Source organism: Falco cherrug, chromosome 5, assembly GCF_023634085.1.
Source record: "Falco cherrug isolate bFalChe1 chromosome 5, bFalChe1.pri, whole genome shotgun sequence".
In the NCBI taxonomy this organism is placed as follows: domain Eukaryota; kingdom Metazoa; phylum Chordata; class Aves; order Falconiformes; family Falconidae; genus Falco; species Falco cherrug.
The window spans coordinates 19,682,552-19,700,465 of NC_073701.1; the positions used below are offsets into that span (position 1 = coordinate 19,682,552).

The window sequence follows — 17,914 nt, forward strand, 5'->3', positions numbered from 1 at the left end:
TGTATCTTCTGGAGTGATCATCTTGCATCAGAAAACATGGGAATTACTCAGTCCAATGAAGGTATATATCTATGGGCCTGTCTGGGACTCCGTGCGCTAGCCCCAGCTCTTGGTGCCGAGCAGAAATCAATCAGCTATAGAAATAAGCAGTATCCTGCCATTCCAGGGTCTCACACGGAGGAAACAAGCTGCTTCCCCTCAAATCAGTCTTCGTACTTACACATTAATGATCAGTATCAGGGAAGAATATACACTATCTTGGGGACGGCTGGCTAAAACCTCAGGGCAGCCAAACTGAGGTTTACAAAAGGCAAGCTGTGGACAACCTTCAGGCAACATGTAACAACTTTTGTTTGTTTCCCCCTCCTGTATTTAATCTACAAAAGACGAAAATTAATAGCTACAACGAGGAGCTAGGGCTCTTTGCTTAATGCTTGGTAACTCAGAGAAATTTCTATGTCTTCTGTGCTGTTCATAGCCAGAAATCATAAATACTTTTCTGACTGGTCCCCACTAACTTTGGTTTTCCTTAAATGCATTATACTACAAAATTCCTGACATTACGGGGGAAATAAGCTATTAGAAAACCTCAGAAACTAAAGCATGGTCTTACTGTGTTCTTTCCATGTCCCACCGAAGTCGTGCACCCAGCTAGACAGGCCGACACGTATGTGAGTCCATTGTCTCCACACACAGGATCCCATGCTTTGGAGGCACATTTGCAGTCAGAGTTGCACTCAGAAAATATGGCATTTTCATTGTATGGAATGGGTTTGCTTGGAAATTAAGTTCAGACAGGTGTAAAAGTGTAAGACATTTTTAATTCAGGGCTGAGGTCAGTGTAGTCCCCTCTGTGTGACAGTGTTGCTGTCCTGAAACCCCCCTCATACATTTTCATAGCTGAGTCTCTACAGTATTGATCTGTTTGTTTGAGATTCCATCCTACTTGCACTGATATGAAAGTGATTACTAGATTAGAAAGAATTTTAAAACAAAATGTTGCTATTGATTATAGCTGGCAGTTGTATACAAAAAAAAAAAAAAAAGGAAAAGTTGAAAGGCTTTGAGAGGTCAGCTAGAGTACTCCCTAATTGGATGCAGAGCTAACGTCAGTTAACACAGTCTTATCAGGTACATCTTTAGATGCTGGTAAATATGCATCAGGGAGAGAAACTAGATTTCCTGGTCTCCATAGTAAAAAAAATACTCCTCTCTTAAAGCCTAGCCCAAGTCTTCCTAGAGGATATGGAGAATGTAGTATTCCCTTTTACTTTCAGATGTTCTTTGGGTATTGATCTGTAACAGAGAGGGATGTCTTCCTTCATCTTCTCCTTTCTGGGTTAAATAAGCTTATGTGCTTGCCATTTCTTTCATCTCTGTGCTTACTCAGCATATTCCACTAAGTCCACCATTTGCATTCTTAGTGAAAGCATTGCAGAGTAAAGGACAAGCAAAAATTAACCCTCAGGTTCCAACAAATATAAACCTCCTTGGCATCCTGCCTGTCCGGTTCCACATTTTCAGCTGTGAACCAGTATGATTTGATACATGAACTAAAGTGACAAATTATTGAACTGTGGGTGAACTTCAGGGGGAGGCAGACAGGTTCAGACTAGCCAGGAGGTACTCTGAGCAGGCTGGACATGAGGCAGTGACATCCCATATGCTACTGTGGTGCTGGGCTGCTTGAACAGCCAGATCCTAGCATGCGTCCCCTGTACTGGTATCTTCACTCACTCCAAGGAAAAAAATAACAGCCTGTAACTTTTATACCCTGTCTCTCTCCTGAGAGGAGAGAGCATCTTCAGTAGGCATAAAAGCATAATTTTGGTTTACAGTAGACTGAGAGTCTAGTACGTTGCAGCCTTTTCATCTCTGTGCAGCATATGCTACCAATGCTCTGTTACATACGCTTCACTGTTTTACTGAATACACTTCGCTAGAAAATTGCTTCTGTTGTAGAGATAGCACTATGTGAAACAGCAATACCAGCCCACATACAGCTAAACAACCTACACCAGGAATGATGTAATTTTATTTCTAATTAATCTTTAACCAGTGTTGTGCTTTGGCAGCCTGACACTCTGCTGACCAACAAAACTATCACAATGACACGGGGTAGCATTCACTTTCTCTTAAGCATTGGAAAAGCATGTTCCTCTTTTAGCCTTGATGTCATAGTACATTTTTTGAATTATTGCTGCCATGGAGAAAAAAATACTCTTCTTCCTTTTATACTCACCCTTCATAGGACACTGTCATTCCCGCTACCACATGGTTCTCACAGCCAACAAAAAAGTGCAAGAGACTGGTAACATAGGCCAAAAATGACATGGTAAATGCAAACTTTGTTGCTCCAATGATGCTCATTTTGTACTTTTTCATTATGAGTCCTCCTAGGAAAATTCCAATACCTACAGGAGGTAAGGATGTCAATCCTGAAAGAGATTATAGAAGGGGAATGTTAAAATAAGAGTCACAATGGGCTTAAGAGCCAAAGTCTGTCCTCAGGTTGATGTCCCTGGCTGCTTCTGTTATGACGACTCTAGGTGACTTTGTGCTCAGCCTAATCCCTGTGTTGTATATGCAATTTCTAACCCCCAAAATCCACTTCCATGGCAAGGCATTGGTCAGATGTTGAAGCAATTAAAAATCCCACACCACATTTGTTGCATATTTGGGATGCCCTTGCGATAATACAATAAATACGATATGATACAATATAATAATTTATTCTGGTCCCATAGACACCAAAATTGTACTTCGTATGCTGCTATTATATAACTCAAGTTCAGGAGAGACTGGCATTTACATCAGTCTGTTTGGCAAGAAATTCTGTCCCAGAAAAAGCATGCCAGAACTTATCCCCATGCACTTCTTATAGCATAAACAGCCATTGCTCATGTCAGGTGTAACTCACCTATTAGAAAGTTAGATTTAGATGTAGATTGTCCATACTGCTGTTCCATGTACTTTGGTTTGTAAGTCAAGAAACCAATAAAGCTACTGAACTGTAACACTGAGCAACACAAAAATGTAAAGTACATTCGATTACTCAATACTTTTTTCAGGGATGTGCAGAAATCTGAAAGAAAGGGATATATGAGTTGGCTTTGAAAGATGCATGGCATAATTACTGGTGAGTAATCTCCAAAATTTAGGGCAAAATCCTTCTCTCAGCTGTGCAAGTGCGACTCATACTGTTCTTCATTTGTATGCGAGTATCTTAAAGCAAAATCATGTTCTTGAAAAACACCAGAGGTTGGGATACAGGAAGAAAATCCTAAAAGAACACAGAAGTATGGCTTAAGGCCTGGGTGCTCCAGTGAGATCTGCACATCAAAACTAAAGGGCTCCTCATAGCAAAGACTTCTTTCAGCTTACATGAATATTATCACAGGTTCAAGATTAAGTGACAGCTCCCTTTGTGGAGATGCCCAATGTCTTCTTCTAGGATCTGAACAAAGGCAAGAGAATTTGACTAATGATGCAAAGTCATCTCTTCCCACCACCTTTCCACCCCTTTCTTAGCCTAAGGACTGCACAACCAGGGCTGATATTCAAGCCTGCTGTAGCTTCCTCAGGCAGCAATGTGCTTCAGAGTCTCCGTGAGCTGTACGATGATCAGATGAGTAATTTGTCTTTCATTATTGCAAAAGGACCCCCCTAATATTTTCTTCAAGTTCTGATAAGTTTTCCACTGTTCAAATTTCTTCTAGCACGAAATTTTAGAGGTAGGTGCCACCCAGGTGATGATGCATTGCAAGGGATGCATGCAGAACCTCACAGTCTTGAACAAGCTCTTTGACTTCTGATAAAATTTAGCAGATCCCTCCTTTCCTGCGATGAGTGAACTGGTTTAGACTGAAATGCAGGGTTTTAATAAAATTAAAAAAAAAATAAAATTGCAGAACTATTACATTCCTGCTGTAGGTTATGCCTATTGCTTGTCACATTTATACAACATGTGAAACACTTGCCTTTCAGTATTACTGACCACTTCTTTGGCTTAGGTTTTGCAGGAGCAAGTTTATTCCTTGTGCTGCCCATGTTTCCCAAAAGACTGTACGAAGTTCTGTCATTATTGGCTTCCTCTGGCTTTTTCAGACTCTTTGGCAGGAAGCAAAATGGAATAGCAGCTATCAAACTGGCTACTCCACCTATTAAAAATCCAAGCCACCATGCACCCACCCAGCGGGAATCTTGTGGGGTGATAGTGATGCTTCCTAGAATTGAGAAAAACAGATGCAAGTTACCTAAATGAAGAAGTTGAACCTTCTCTTTGTCTGCATTTTTCAATGTCTGATTTTCTGTGGTAATGATAATCATCTATGAGACACCATTCATGCTGTGAAGGCATCAGGAATCATACCCTGGATGGTGTTACGTTTGATCTGCCTTTTTACATCTTATGATGACTGCCGTTTTGTGACATACATGGCAACACAGAGGTCCTTATCCAACAAACAGGAAACCAAAATAGGTGCAGACAGGCCCCAACCAGGTGGTCCTTTTAGGGCTGATACATTTCTGCTGACACCATCCTCTGCTAACCTGAATTGTGTCATTAAGCATATGGGCATCCTCTGTGGCATCGGCAAGATTAGCCATGACTATAAACTTTGTATTTATTGCAAGGAGGATGTGACTGGCTGGTTGCGTTTTTAGGACTGTCACATGTTAGCATATTTGGTGGTGGACCAACACTGTAAGGCTTTTCAGTGTGACCAGGATTGGCTCACTGTTATGCATATGTAAAGTCAAACATTGGCTTAACAAAGGACAAGGACAAAATAGTTCGCCTGTCTAACTATAGGCGATCTCCTGAAGATCTGAAAACTTCTCTGTCCTGCTAATCCTAAAAACAGGATCACCCACTGTTGCTGCTACAGAGGGCCTTTTCCTGAAAAAGCCATCACCGGTCTGTACGGCCTGACACCCCATCAGTTTGGTCTGGCAGGTGGGGAGGTGGGCTGGCCAGGAAACACCACCTTGGAGATGGTTCCTGCCTCTTCTGGTGAAAGGAAATAGGATGAAGGGCCACGGCCACCACTTAGGGGATTGCTATTCCCCACTGGCATTTTGCAGATATGAATACATGCATGTGTTTTCTTTTCATCTAAATAAGCAAAGGCTGACAAAAAGTGTACAATGTACTTCAAACTTTACATGAGTAGTAAGTAATGTAAAATGCTCAACCGAAAGGGTGTGAAATCCACCAAAGCTGTAAAATTGCTATGCTAGCAGAATCCTTTCACTAAAGTCCCCGTTAGTAAAACATCTCTGTTCTGTGAAAGTTCTTGGTACTAACTTTAAAAGTTAAACACGTATTTTAGTCCTTTAATCCTAAAACACAGCTCTAAAATATGTTCCCTGTCTAATTCTGCCTTTACCCTAAAAGCTTCCAGTAATTTAATGAAAATGTAATAAACCATATAATAAAATTAACAAAATAAAAATAAATCAGATATAAATTATATTAATGTAGTTAATTTAATATTTAATAAAACCTTATACAACTGTGTAGAAGGATCTGTTAGGAACATGTATTAACTTACTTTCACTTTTCCTCTATTTTGCTTACCTAAATCCACAAATCCAATATCCACGTACAGTTTTGCACATAAAGATCCCAACAGGAAACCGAACATTGGGCCCAACATGGCTATTGTGTGCAAACATCCTGAAAATATAATGAGGCAGATGCTAGTACATTTTAATGGTTGAATGTTTTCTTCTGCAGAGGGTGATTGGCCTCTTATACTAGGAATCCCTTCATTTACTTCATGTTGAGATTACCTACATATACAGGAACGTTCTCTTCTTTAGCAAAATCATCAAGGTAAGAGATGCCCAGTGGCGTTATTGGTGTCTCACCAATTCCACGTAACATGTTTCCCAGTAAGATATATACCCACATATATGACGATGGTTCCTTCTCACAGCCTGCAGATGAGATATTACATCTTTGTAACAGAATAGTTTAATGGGAAACAGTGACAAAACACAGGAAATTCAGCACATGAAATTATTACAGTTTAGTATTTAGGTATTAACAACATTTCCTTATGGAAGATTAATGAAAGGCCATCAACCTCATTATACTTTTTAATATTTTTTTAATAACCCTTTCCTCCTCCTCCATTGTATTTGGTTTCTAAAAACACAGATAAGTATCACCCATTAGAAAAAATGCCTGTGTAAAATAAAATGACAGATTGATATTGTCATAAATATATTACCTGGCATATAACATATGTCTTTAACTTAGGAAGTCTGAGATGGTTTCTGGGGCACAGCTTGGCTCTTTCTCTACCTATGTCCCATGCAAAGCAACATTGAAAACAGCTATATTCCATATTGTAAGCAAGATCATAGAAATCTCCATTTATTTCCAGTTAACTCAGTGCAGTTTCGTGTTCCGTCATGCTATCTTTTCCACCTTCCCTACTCCAGCTCCTGGGTAACTGAATCCCTTCAAACACAGCCTTACCATCCCTTTCAGCGTTAGGCTGATTTTACTGTAATTTGAAAGTGTGAACACAGGAAATTAGGCATCTGGATACTTATAATTTGTGTTTGCTGGATGTTTGTTCTCCAAATGAGATGCACAAAGTGAATTTAAGTGTTGGTAATGTTCCCAGACAGACAATGAAGTTAGAAACCTAACTAAGCATCTTGCATGGGGCAATGATTTACTCCACTTGCAACCAGGGATAAAACTAGCTCCTGTATTTGTACCTCCACTTACAGGTCCTTACCTGATTGGGAGATTTCCAACATCTTCGTTTTGTTCACATCTTGATGTAGGGAACAAGGATTTATGCTTGAAGTTAAGTTGGCTGAAGAAGCTGTATGTGGTGCTGTCTCATACTTATAACTGAAAACACAAAGTAGTAAGTTCAGAAGCAGTGCTCACTAGGGAAATACTAGAATAGTAGGGGAGGAACCACTTGACTGCGGTTTACCTAAAAAGAAAGGTAACTTTGTTTAAAGTTCTACTGAAGGAGCAACATAGAAGATTATTCAAGCATATTTTGGAAAGCCAAAACACTAAAAAAACCAACCAAAAAACCCCCTAGAATAATCTGTCTAAAAGACATAACCTTTTAAACTGTAAAATTCAAAAGGGCTTTTGAAAGTAATTCATATAGGATCGAACTTCCAGTGTCAAAATTTAGGCTCAGGTCCAAGACTGGTCCCTGTCTAATTGTTTAGAAGATCAATTCTTCTGAAAAAGAAGAAACTGTTGTGTGTGAGTGTAAGCCCTCCTTTTTATCCTACATATGTATTTTGGGCTGAGGGGGGAGGAGAGGGATGAGGAGAAATAATCCTCAAGCAGTACCCATTTGTCTGATAATTGGCATTGGCTTTAGAAAGGGCTGTTGTATAGCATCAGGTGAACAAAATTAGTGGCTAAAAGGCACTCTTTAGCTGTGTTTACAGGGAGCAGGGCACTGCTGTGGGGAGGCAGCTGAGCAGTTCGGGTGCTGGAAGCTGCTCAGCTGCTTTAGCATAATCCTTTTCCCAGATATGAGCCCTGCTGAGGTGCAAAGTACAAATAGCTTAAGCAGAACAGTATAGCAAAGCACACATTTTGTTTCTAGGAACTGGGCAGCTCTGTTAGACCAGGCAGGCTTATTTTTCAGGTTGAAACAAAAAGCATTCATCAGGAGAGACAGTGCAGAACAGTTTCCTTATAAAAATACAGGCCCAGGTTCATCAGAAACCGTATGAGTTTCCAGTGGAGATGAGCAAGCTACATAGCTGTCTTAAGCAGTGGAAAATAGAAGGCTGCTGCTAATACAAAATCCACTGTCATGATAAAAAGCATTCCTCCATTTTCTTTTGACAGTAGTATACCTAAAATCATTCTAATATATTTAAGAGAGCAAGAGAAATATGTCTTACTCTATGTGTTGTCACAGTATCAAAGCTATGGCTAGAAATGTTACATGCATATAAGCAATGTGCAATAATTCTCTGAGCCTGGAGGAAATGAATAAAAATTAGCTTAACCAGACACGGAAAATAAGTTTAACCAGTCGTATGCCTTTGGAACAGGAAAAAACGTGGTACCAGTTCTACCAGCACTGATCTACCTGCAGACTCTGAAGCTGAGAGGCTGCTTTGTGTGAGGGGTAGCTGTTTGCCACAGAGACCAAAATACGTCATCTCAGACAAGGCTCTGGTTTCTTCTTTCAAGGAGCAGGAATTCTTCTAATGAGCATTGTTGCAGGTTGGCTTCTTTAGCGAGTAAGCTCTGAATCCCTGATTTTACCTCAGTTCCCTGTTACTGTAAATAGAGCCATATTTCAGGTAGGGATGTCACTCAATATGAAGTTACCTGCTCAGTGCTTGGAGATCCTGTTCAAAACAGCACAGACTTATCCTGGAAATTATATAAGTGGATTTTATATTCCTCATAACTTTACCGTGGTTCATAATGGTTTGACTTTCCTGCCGACATGATCCTGACATCTCTGTTAGCAGCCAGTAAATACCACATTCTTAGGTTAAGACTGATTTTCCCAATAATCTGTTATTACAGTTTGCCATTCAGGAAGAGTATATAATTCATTCAAGAAATGACATGAGCCTAGCAGCATGGTGGAAGACTTTCAAAGAATGATATATTTTGTTTGAAACTTGAGTTTTTGTAACATTTTCATAGGTGTTTCCTCCTGAAAAAATAAAAATTCTAAAGATTTTGTAAAATCATTTCCCTCTTCATCTCTTTTCTGAACAAGTTTGACTGAAAACTAAAGCATTGTGATTTTCCTGCTTTTGCAAGAAGTTGAACTTTTACTTCAGAGGAGCCATATTTTTCCAACCAGATATAACGAACAGTGATGTGTGTGTTAAATGTGATTCATTGCACATCAAGGTGAGGTTCTATAGACCTTTGGTAATCTAAGACTCAGTGTACATCAATTTTTATTCAAAATCTAGAAAGCAGTATCCAATTCCAATGTTAGGCTATGCAAAATGATTCTTGATCAGTACTTACTATCCCATGAAGAAATGAGGCATTGCTGTTAAAAGACTTCCCAAAGCCATGGTAAAGCATCCAACAGCTATTACTTTGGGCCTATGAAGTTTAGCTCCAAAGTAGCTTACAAATGCAATTACCAGCAAGTTACCTGGAAGGTAATGAACCAAAATTAGTGCCAGATGTTGTGCCTCATATTTGTCTGAACAATGTTCTGCACGTTACAGAATATAAATTACCCATCTCAAAGCTTCCATCAATGAAACCAACAGTAGATGATGTCAGGTCAAACCTTCGTTCAATCTGGGTGATGGAACTTTTCATAATTGTACCAGACAATGCTTTACTGAAGTAGCTGAACGATAAAGCAGCAAGAAATGCCTGAGGAAAGATCAAGAAAGAAAATGGGAGGTAGAGGCAGAGAAACTGGTCACAGAGGGATCAAATATGTTTAAAACTGTGTGGAGCAATCATCATCATGTTCTATGTTTGTTACTCAAATTGCCATAACAACGTTGTATGGGAATTTTCACATATCCCAATGCTACAGAGGGCCAAGGTGGTCTCTCAGCACTGTCTGTTCCCTGCTCTGGTTTTTGCTTCTGGAGAGGCTGGTGCTGGGTGCTGCACTGAGAGCAGCTGCTTGCTTTGGGGTTCAGGTTTGTCATAGCCATCTTAACGGCCAGGAAGCCTCATTTTCCCTGCATTGCTGGCCAGAGGTTTTCCGAAGCAGAAATCCTATGGACTATGGAAGTTAAATCTGGCAGACTCACTAGGGACTACTTACCTTACTGACATCCTGTGGTTAAATTTATCAGAGCGATGAGGCCCAGTGTTGGGCAGCCAAAATGGCGAGATTTCTAGATGTTGCAGAAAAGTAAAATTTGCCAGAGGTGAGATAACTGATCATGGTAGATTTACTGATCGTAGTCCAACCTAAAATTAATCTTGGTCCCAATTATCTTCTGCTTGGGCCACAGGTCACTTATTTTAGGCCAGGTCATAATGGGTTCTAACTCATACATACAGCTAGCCATGGCATCAAAATTAGGGCTTTATTCAAATTTTTATGGTATCCCACTATGTGGAAAGTGGTACAGAATGATTAAATTAATCTCTGTGTCAGATATATTTTGAAAGGTGTTGATTATGGCTATGTTGCCTGTATACCATATACTTCATAAGGGAAAGTTTACTATCCTTTATAATTTCATAGTTGTTTCCACCAACACACATTGTGGCTTTTATGAATAAAGATGTATTTGATAAAAAGTTAAAGTAGGTTGTTTAAATATTATCCAACTATTTCAACACAGTCTAAAAGACAAATAGACTTATTGCTCACTGGGTAAAAGTTCTAATACAGCACAGTGTTGGGTAAGTAAACAAAAGTAAATATAGATTAGACTTTGCAATACTATCTACTATAAGAAAGGCAGTGAATTCTGGAAGTAAAACCTTGAAAATAGGTACATTTACTCTCTTTTTGTCAGGAATAAGGACAAACATCTCACATGTGTGGGCTTTGTCCTCACAAGTTTTACATTTCCTGAGCTAGACTGGCAAAAAGTCTGCAAGAACCAACTTTCTTGCCTTTTGCCAGCTGTGCTTTCAGGGGTTTTGGCTGAAATCACCAACTGCTGATAAGCATGAAAACACAAACAAAAATGGCTTGGGTATTTTGGGTTTGAAAATGCAATCCCCAGGTAAACCACAATACATTTGATGGGAAGATGAGGGAGGATAATAGTTTGTCTTTTATTACCTCCAAGGTATTGTGTCTATTACACTTTAGTTGCCATAAAGTTAGGCATGGACCCACATCCTTGCAGCATTACCCATATATATGATGGTAAAGTTAGACCTTTGAGTCTCCCAGGGAGATCAGATTCTATTTTTGCAGGTCTATATGGGTGGCAAATGTGAGTCAGATAAAATAAGAAACATAACAGCTTTTGCCTGATATTTGAACTGAACTATTTTGGAAGTCTGAGAAGTTTGCAATTACCTATTTTCTTCCACTACTCTTTCATTTTACAGAGCTTTTTATAGAAAGAAATATGTCCCTGATTGCAACTCCATTGACCCTATGGAATTTAACCCAAGATGCAGCTGGCTGAAGTATTATACTCAAAGCATAAACCCAAACACATCAGTGTCAAAAGAAATCTTGCCTTTGTAGTATTTGCATCTCAGCCAGAAGCAATAAATACTAAGGCTTTAATACAAAAGCAAAATTCTTATTAGTTTACTTGCTTTGTTCCGTCAGTTCTTCTGGTGTGCTCCTGAAAGCTTGTGTATTTGTGGGAATCAATGGACTGTTTGACCTACACCCTGTACTACATAAAAGTCCTGGAATATGATTCACCTCACCATATTTTGGCCCTACAAGAATGGGTGGTGATAGCAACCTCCAGACAACACTGTATCATAGCCAAATATTTTAGGCTGCAAGTCTTCTAGACTCTCTAGCAAGAGGTTGCTACCTCTCTGTAATTACAAAAAAGGGGATCCACCTATGAGTAACTTGAGAGTAAATATGGTAGATCAGGAATTTTTATTTTCTTTAAGACAAAGATAGGATCCAACCATCCCCTGTACTTTCAGTGTATATTCAGTTCCAGAAAAGATAGGGGGAACAGGAATGAAGTAATCTGGCTTGTCGTATCCTGAACAACATTTCTTAACATATAACAGCAGTAATTGGTGGTGATATTATTAAGGAACCAAACCTTCAAGCCAGTACAACAGGAAGTCTTCTTTTTGACTGGTAGATTTTTTTTTGCTTCATCGTCCAAAAACTGGGAAGGTTCTGCTTCTTGATTTGAGTCATCGTCATTGCTGGGTTTGGTTTCCACTGTCATGGTTGATTTCTTTATTGAGTTTTCTGAACCCAAGAGAAAAGAGTAGTAAATAAAAAAAGCACATAGGCTGAAACAGAGTTGCTTAAGGACCTTTCTGCTGAAACAGTAGTTAAAGGAAAATGCTGCAATGTTGGAACTGAATCTTTTCATTGGAAAGAATTTGATTCAATGACTTGCGTATTTTGAAGTATATATTTGTAATTGTAATTTGAATGTATTGTAATTTAAATTATGAAGTATCTTGTTTTAACATCTTTTCCAGGTGAAATGGTTCTTCACTCTCCCCCTTCTCCTCCCCCCCCCCCCCCCTTTTTTTTTTGGTGGTGGGGTCTATAGACTTTTCATGCTAAAAAGACAATCTGCACAGAAGAGTAAGAGACAAAGTCTCTGTTTAAAACTAACTGCAAGGGTCAACAAAGCATCAGTGCTGAAGCACAGCGAGTATTAGAGAAAGTGAATTTGCAGGCCATGCAGCTTAAGACTGCGTCGTTTTGGTAAGATCTCTGTAGTAACATCATCCCATCTGACCAACTCCTTCACACTGCCCTGTTGGAAACAATTCATAATGACAAAAGAGTTTATTATTTTAGCTGACTGACCTCCTATAAGGATATCACATGTTTTTTCTTCTTGCAGTAGTATACAGGGTATCTCTAGTCGCCTTCTGCTTGCAGAGGGCTGCCTACATCCCCTAATGCATGAAATCATCTGCAACTCAGCAGTTCAGCAGAACTGCTCCAGTTCCCCTGGGAAGAGCACACCCTGTAGCCATAGATGACAAACCTTTATCCTCCTTTGATATAACATATTTTTTTATTGTTGAAAGCCTTGTTTCATGATTAAGTTGAATTTGATTCTATTGTAATGAATAGTATAATACTTCACATTTTTCTCAGTTTTTTTAAGCTATATCTGAGAGATGAGTAAGCAATTAAAAATAACAGTTCAGCGAAGAGCTGTAATGGAAATCTATGCATCTATTAAAAAAGTTTATTTAAAGAATGAAAACACTTGCCCGTTTGTGCAACTCCAACTACAAACAGAACAGATTTCTGAAGGAAGGTCCTGATGCCACTGTAGGAGCCCCTTGGAAAAAAATGGGTCACTTGAAACAAACCCTCTTCAGATCTGCAGATCTTGACACACAGGGTGGATAGCAGTATTGAAACTAATGTCCTCAACTCAGAACTCAGAAATCATAGCTCACAGGAACTAATTTATTTCACCTTTCACAGTAGTCTCCTCATTTTAAAAAACAGTGAAGAAGAGAGAGAGGGGTGCAGAAAATCACACAAAGAGGTTTTCCATGCTTGAATGGAGCTGAAAAAAGTTGGATGAACTTTTCCAATGCTGGAAAAAGTCCATCTGCAGTTGCAAATTGCTCTGCTGCAGGCCATGTGACAGAGTAACACTTGTCAGAGCATTTGAAGGGTAGGCATGATGGTGAGGAACGTTTTTCTTCACTCATAAGAGGGTTAATACCTAAGTATGATTAAAACAAATATACAGAGTTTTAAGCAACTTAGTTCTTAAAACTTAAGTTTTAAGCAACTTAAACTCCTGGTCTTAAGTTCATAAGCATGTCCCTAGGTACTACCACTGGCATGAAAAACTTCTTTCTCTTCCCACTGATCATATCTGCTTTCCAAATTCTTTACTCATGTGAGTACCACTGCTTCTGTGGCTGTGCTGTAAGTCTGGGTCAGAACACATATTTAAACAAAAAAATAGCTGTTCCTTCCCCTTGGCTCCTCAGACAGATAGGAACAAGAAGTAGAGGAAAGAATTTATGTTTATGAAATTAATATTCTTAGTGCTCAGGAAAAGTTAGTACACAAGTACTTTTGAGCATCTAGTCCTCTGAAATTTATCTGTCCCTATGTAATCCGAAGGTAGTAGCTTATCCTGTTATCATGATGCATTAATGACTACAATAAGATGCTGGGGTAGCATGTCATTGCAGGTCAAGGAACTAAACTGGCTATTTTGAGAGTTTGAAAGTACAGTATGAATTGGAATCTCAGTATGAGAAGGAGTGAAGGCAGAGAAACAAGAAGAGGCAAATCAGAGAAAAGAGAAAGACAGTCAGGTATCCGTACATGTAACTGAAGAAGTTTAGACATTGGGAGGCTATCCAAGTAAGTGCTTCAGAGAAAGACTGTAAAGGCACAAGAAGGGAGGACAGTAAGATTGAAAATTGCGAGCAATAAGTATCAAAGAGTAGGTTAAGCAGTTAGAGGTGAATAGTGAAAAAGGCATCTAGAAGCAGAGATTAGGGTACCAGGAAAGAGAAAAGATAAAAAAAGAGAACAAAAATAAAGTGAAATACAAATTTGTGGGGCAAAAGGCTGCTTGATACATACAGAAAGATACAGCTAGAAGTTAGTTGGCTTAGTACTGTCAGTTGTCAGCTCCTCCAATGATCCAGGGGAAGAACTATTGAACAAGAACAGGGGTGACCAGCTTCTGTCAGTAGTGAATGACACATATCTTATTGTTGCTTTGCAGAGATGCTACTGGAGATGGTGCTGTTTTTTCCTGGGGAATGCTAGGATGGGAGGAAGGAAGCGAGAAGGTGATGCAACTGTGCTAGAGAAATGTTAGAGCAAGTTATACGCAAGAACCAACTGTTGGAACTCCTGGCAGCATCTCCTCCTATCCTCAGTTGACCCTGACCTACACAGAAATCTGTTGGAGATAGAAGAGATCAGGGCTGGAGAAATGCCATTCCACAAGAAGATTAGAAAAAAAGATAAAAGGTCAAATCATGATTGATGTCAACGTAGATGTTGAGCCTGACAATTTCAAGTATTGATAAAGTGGCTATTTTAGATTTATTTCACTAGTAGTCTTTTCCATGCTTAATAAACCAAGGATCTGGTTACAAGCCAAGGAAAGGCTTGTTACCAGCCAAAGTATGAAACTTTCTGTACCAGATGTGTCCTCTCACTAACATGACTTCTCTATTAAACTTTGCCTGCACAAGCTGTTCTACTGTAGTAATGACCTGAAACAGTTGCATTTGCAGAAAGATGAGATCAGTCAAATAACATACTGGTGTTAAGTAGTCAATCAACCTAAACAAAAATCACCCTGAATTGCTTCTTGAGGGAAGAAAACAATCCTCTCTCCAAAAGCAAGCATATGGAAAAAACCTCAATAAAACATGAAAAAACCCTAAGCCATACTGTGAGAATGAAAGTTAACGCTCTTCTAATTCACTTTTACATCACACCCAGGGAACATTTGACAAACTCGTTTGATCTTGTGCTCAGGACAGTCTCAGAAACACTTTGGGTGGGGGAAAATCAAGGGTCTTAACTAATAATCAGTGTGGATCATTTGTGTTGTGGGAGCTGAGAGCTTTCATAGCATCATGGGAAACACGCAGCACCTTGCAAGATCACTCCAGAGTACAGCAGCCAGCCTTGCTCAGGACAGCTGCGGACTTCTTCAGTGCTTCAGGGTATATGAACGTATAGGGGCCTAATTCTCTGCCTGTTAGGTAGATTCACTCCCTAGTGAACATTAAAAAAACCGTAAGCTTGGTTTTCCACCCCCTAATTATATGCAAATTACAATGAATTAAAACACCCATTTAAACACCTTAGCATGAATAACAGGTAATTAGTTCCTACAGGTTTTGTAGATTCTTACGAAAGAAAAATATAAAGACATTTAAGGAACTTTCAGAATCCAGCAAAGACACTGTAAGTCCTTGGGCAGTTGCACTCTCAGGGGCTATATTGCCATCCAGTAGATTAACAAATCAAAAATCAAGAGCTACATTTCATTTGGTAGGTTATGGAACTGTATTTATTTCCCCTAACTGCAGTGCTAATCCAATTGCCTTATTAATTTTTAAATACATTAAGGGATTGTAGTAAGACCTTTTAAGTTAACCTAATAGGAAAAATGAGTATCACAGTGCTGTGCAGGCCTCAGTGCCACTTGCATTGTTCAAGATATATGTTACTTACTGTTCAGAGACACTCATACAAATTTATGATGCGCTCATTAAAGCATTGACACAACAGGAATGTTACTGGCCACAGCAAATGCAACTGATACTACACAGGTAATGTTCATTAGCTGCAAACACTAAATGGCAACATTTTAAGGTTAAGACAAACAAAAAGAATATTAAAATGGTTCCTACCTAGGTCCAGTATCCACAACAACAGCAGTTATACTACCACACAAATGCTCAAAAGTCAGAGTATTCTCTTGTTAAGCAAAGCTGTGCTGGTACTTAGTAGAAGAATCATTAACTTCTAACACAAACTATGGTTTAGGCAGTTTTAATCTTGTCTCCTCCCAGTTCTGCCCTCTGTTAAAGGTCCCAAAATACATGTTTATCCACAGTGGTCAAAAATTAATTAGAAAATGTGCAAGTGTGTTCCTTTGGTATACTCTTGTGAAACACCATTTTTCCTGGGCTTGTCAAGATCATAATAGTTCATACCATCTTGGCATTTAAAAATGGGGTGTCCATACTTTAGAAGTGTTCGTGGTTATTGATAGCTGAAATGTATTTTGGTATGAAGTGTTATTTTCATAGTCTATGGCTAAAGTCCATTCAGCTAAGACAGCCAAGGACTTGCAGGAAGAGAAAATCTAATGCCTTGGGTATATTGAACAAACTGGATGTCTGAAAAACGCTCGTGCTTAGAAGACTGTTCAGATTTATAGTTCAGTGTTATCAACAGCACAGGCAAACCCAATGTGAAATTATATTGCTGCTATGTGTACTTTGGAGCAGCCCTTTACCTACTTACAGCTGCAGTTCAAGGAAACCTGAACTTTCCTGAGAAGTATTTTATTTGATTGTGCCCTTGTTGTGCATTATGAATGATTCCTGAGAGGACTTTTAGTTAAGAGAGAAGTAATTCTTAAAGCATGTGAACTATGACTACTGTCTGTCTGGATGTTACACCAAAATGTGCCATTCCTTGTAGTTTGCACCCTTCCCTGCTACCACTGTCGTCACGCCCAGTGTTTTACTTGCTATGAACAATTATAGCCTACTTAATAATGTCGATCTCTAGCTAATCTTAGTCAAATTTTGCCTTCAATACTGTTATTGGCAATACCTTGCACTGCTCATAGTTTTTCAGATTCTCAACCATACAGTTCCCTTTAGCTTCCTAGAATAAAAGTAATCATCATCAAGGAAATGGTATATGTCAATATACCATTATATATATACATATATATACATATATACATATATATATATACACACACCAAATATATATACAAAGCTATATGTCAGGGCAATTCAATTGCAAGCATCAGTAAAATTAGAAAATAAGAATGCAGAAGGAAGCTGGATCACAAATCCAGTCTGCAAACGCAAAAGCACCTTTTGTAAAAAGGCCAAGCCCTGCCTTAACAGTGAGAATTGCGTTCCCTCCCACTCCATCTACTTTTAAGGCTAGCGCAAAAGATTAGTCCTCTGATGTATGGAAACCTCCTTTTAAATTCCAGTTATGATCAAATTACAATCTGGTTTTGAACTGACAGGGTCCTTTAACTTTAAAAGTTCTTCCTCTCAATCTGATACTTAGGACTCAACCTTGACCATAAATGAAGATAACACACTCGACCTCTTTTACTAGATTAAAAAAGGTAATCATCCTGAATACTTTATTGAAAAACAGGCTTTTCTGATTCTGCAGCACAGCCTTGGAGCCCTTGGCTCCAGTGCTTTCTATCTGGATCCTTATTTCACCAATTCACATGGCTAAAAAAGTACACAATATTCCAGGTGTAACCTCACCAGTGCCACATCTTGAAACACTAACTATTCCTTATCTCTAGCCTTGTCTGATATAAGATTACATACAACATTTTCAGAAAAGCATCTTTTTATGGGTGATTCCTAGTTATCTACAATTAACAGGTACACTCAGGGTCAAAAAATTTCAGCTAAGGAGCTCCTGCCCTGGAGAAGAAATTCCCGTTATTGCCCATCAGCTGTGCAACTTTCTATTTAACTTTATATTCCACTCCTATTTTGCCATTCTCAGGTTCATTCTTCTTTTTTCCCTATATG

At 39.0% G+C, this 17,914-nt stretch overlaps 1 protein-coding gene across 2 annotated transcripts in view; it reads right to left on the reverse strand.

The window, feature by feature from the left end:
- Window positions 1-16,125, reverse strand: part of LOC102055972 (solute carrier organic anion transporter family member 1C1) — a 24,082-nt gene extending 7,957 nt beyond the window's left edge. Inside the window, exons 1-11 of one of the 2 annotated variants that reach the window (XM_005433701.3) lie at window positions 16,016-16,125; window positions 11,725-11,879; window positions 9,232-9,373; window positions 9,011-9,143; window positions 6,762-6,880; window positions 5,800-5,946; window positions 5,585-5,683; window positions 3,981-4,226; window positions 2,921-3,085; window positions 2,243-2,438; window positions 614-776 (exon numbers count right to left, since the gene is read on the reverse strand). In XM_005433701.3, the coding sequence (XP_005433758.2) occupies window positions 614-776; window positions 2,243-2,438; window positions 2,921-3,085; window positions 3,981-4,226; window positions 5,585-5,683; window positions 5,800-5,946; window positions 6,762-6,880; window positions 9,011-9,143; window positions 9,232-9,373; window positions 11,725-11,856 (1,542 nt within the window). In that variant the 5' untranslated portion in view covers window positions 11,857-11,879; window positions 16,016-16,125. Of the gene's footprint in view, window positions 1-613; window positions 777-2,242; window positions 2,439-2,920; window positions 3,086-3,980; window positions 4,227-5,584; window positions 5,684-5,799; window positions 5,947-6,761; window positions 6,881-9,010; window positions 9,144-9,231; window positions 9,374-11,724; window positions 11,880-12,871; window positions 12,992-16,015 lie in introns of those variants that run through there. The other variant, XM_027797375.2, reaches the window with a different exon arrangement.
- Window positions 16,126-17,914: the final 1,789 nt, after the last annotated feature.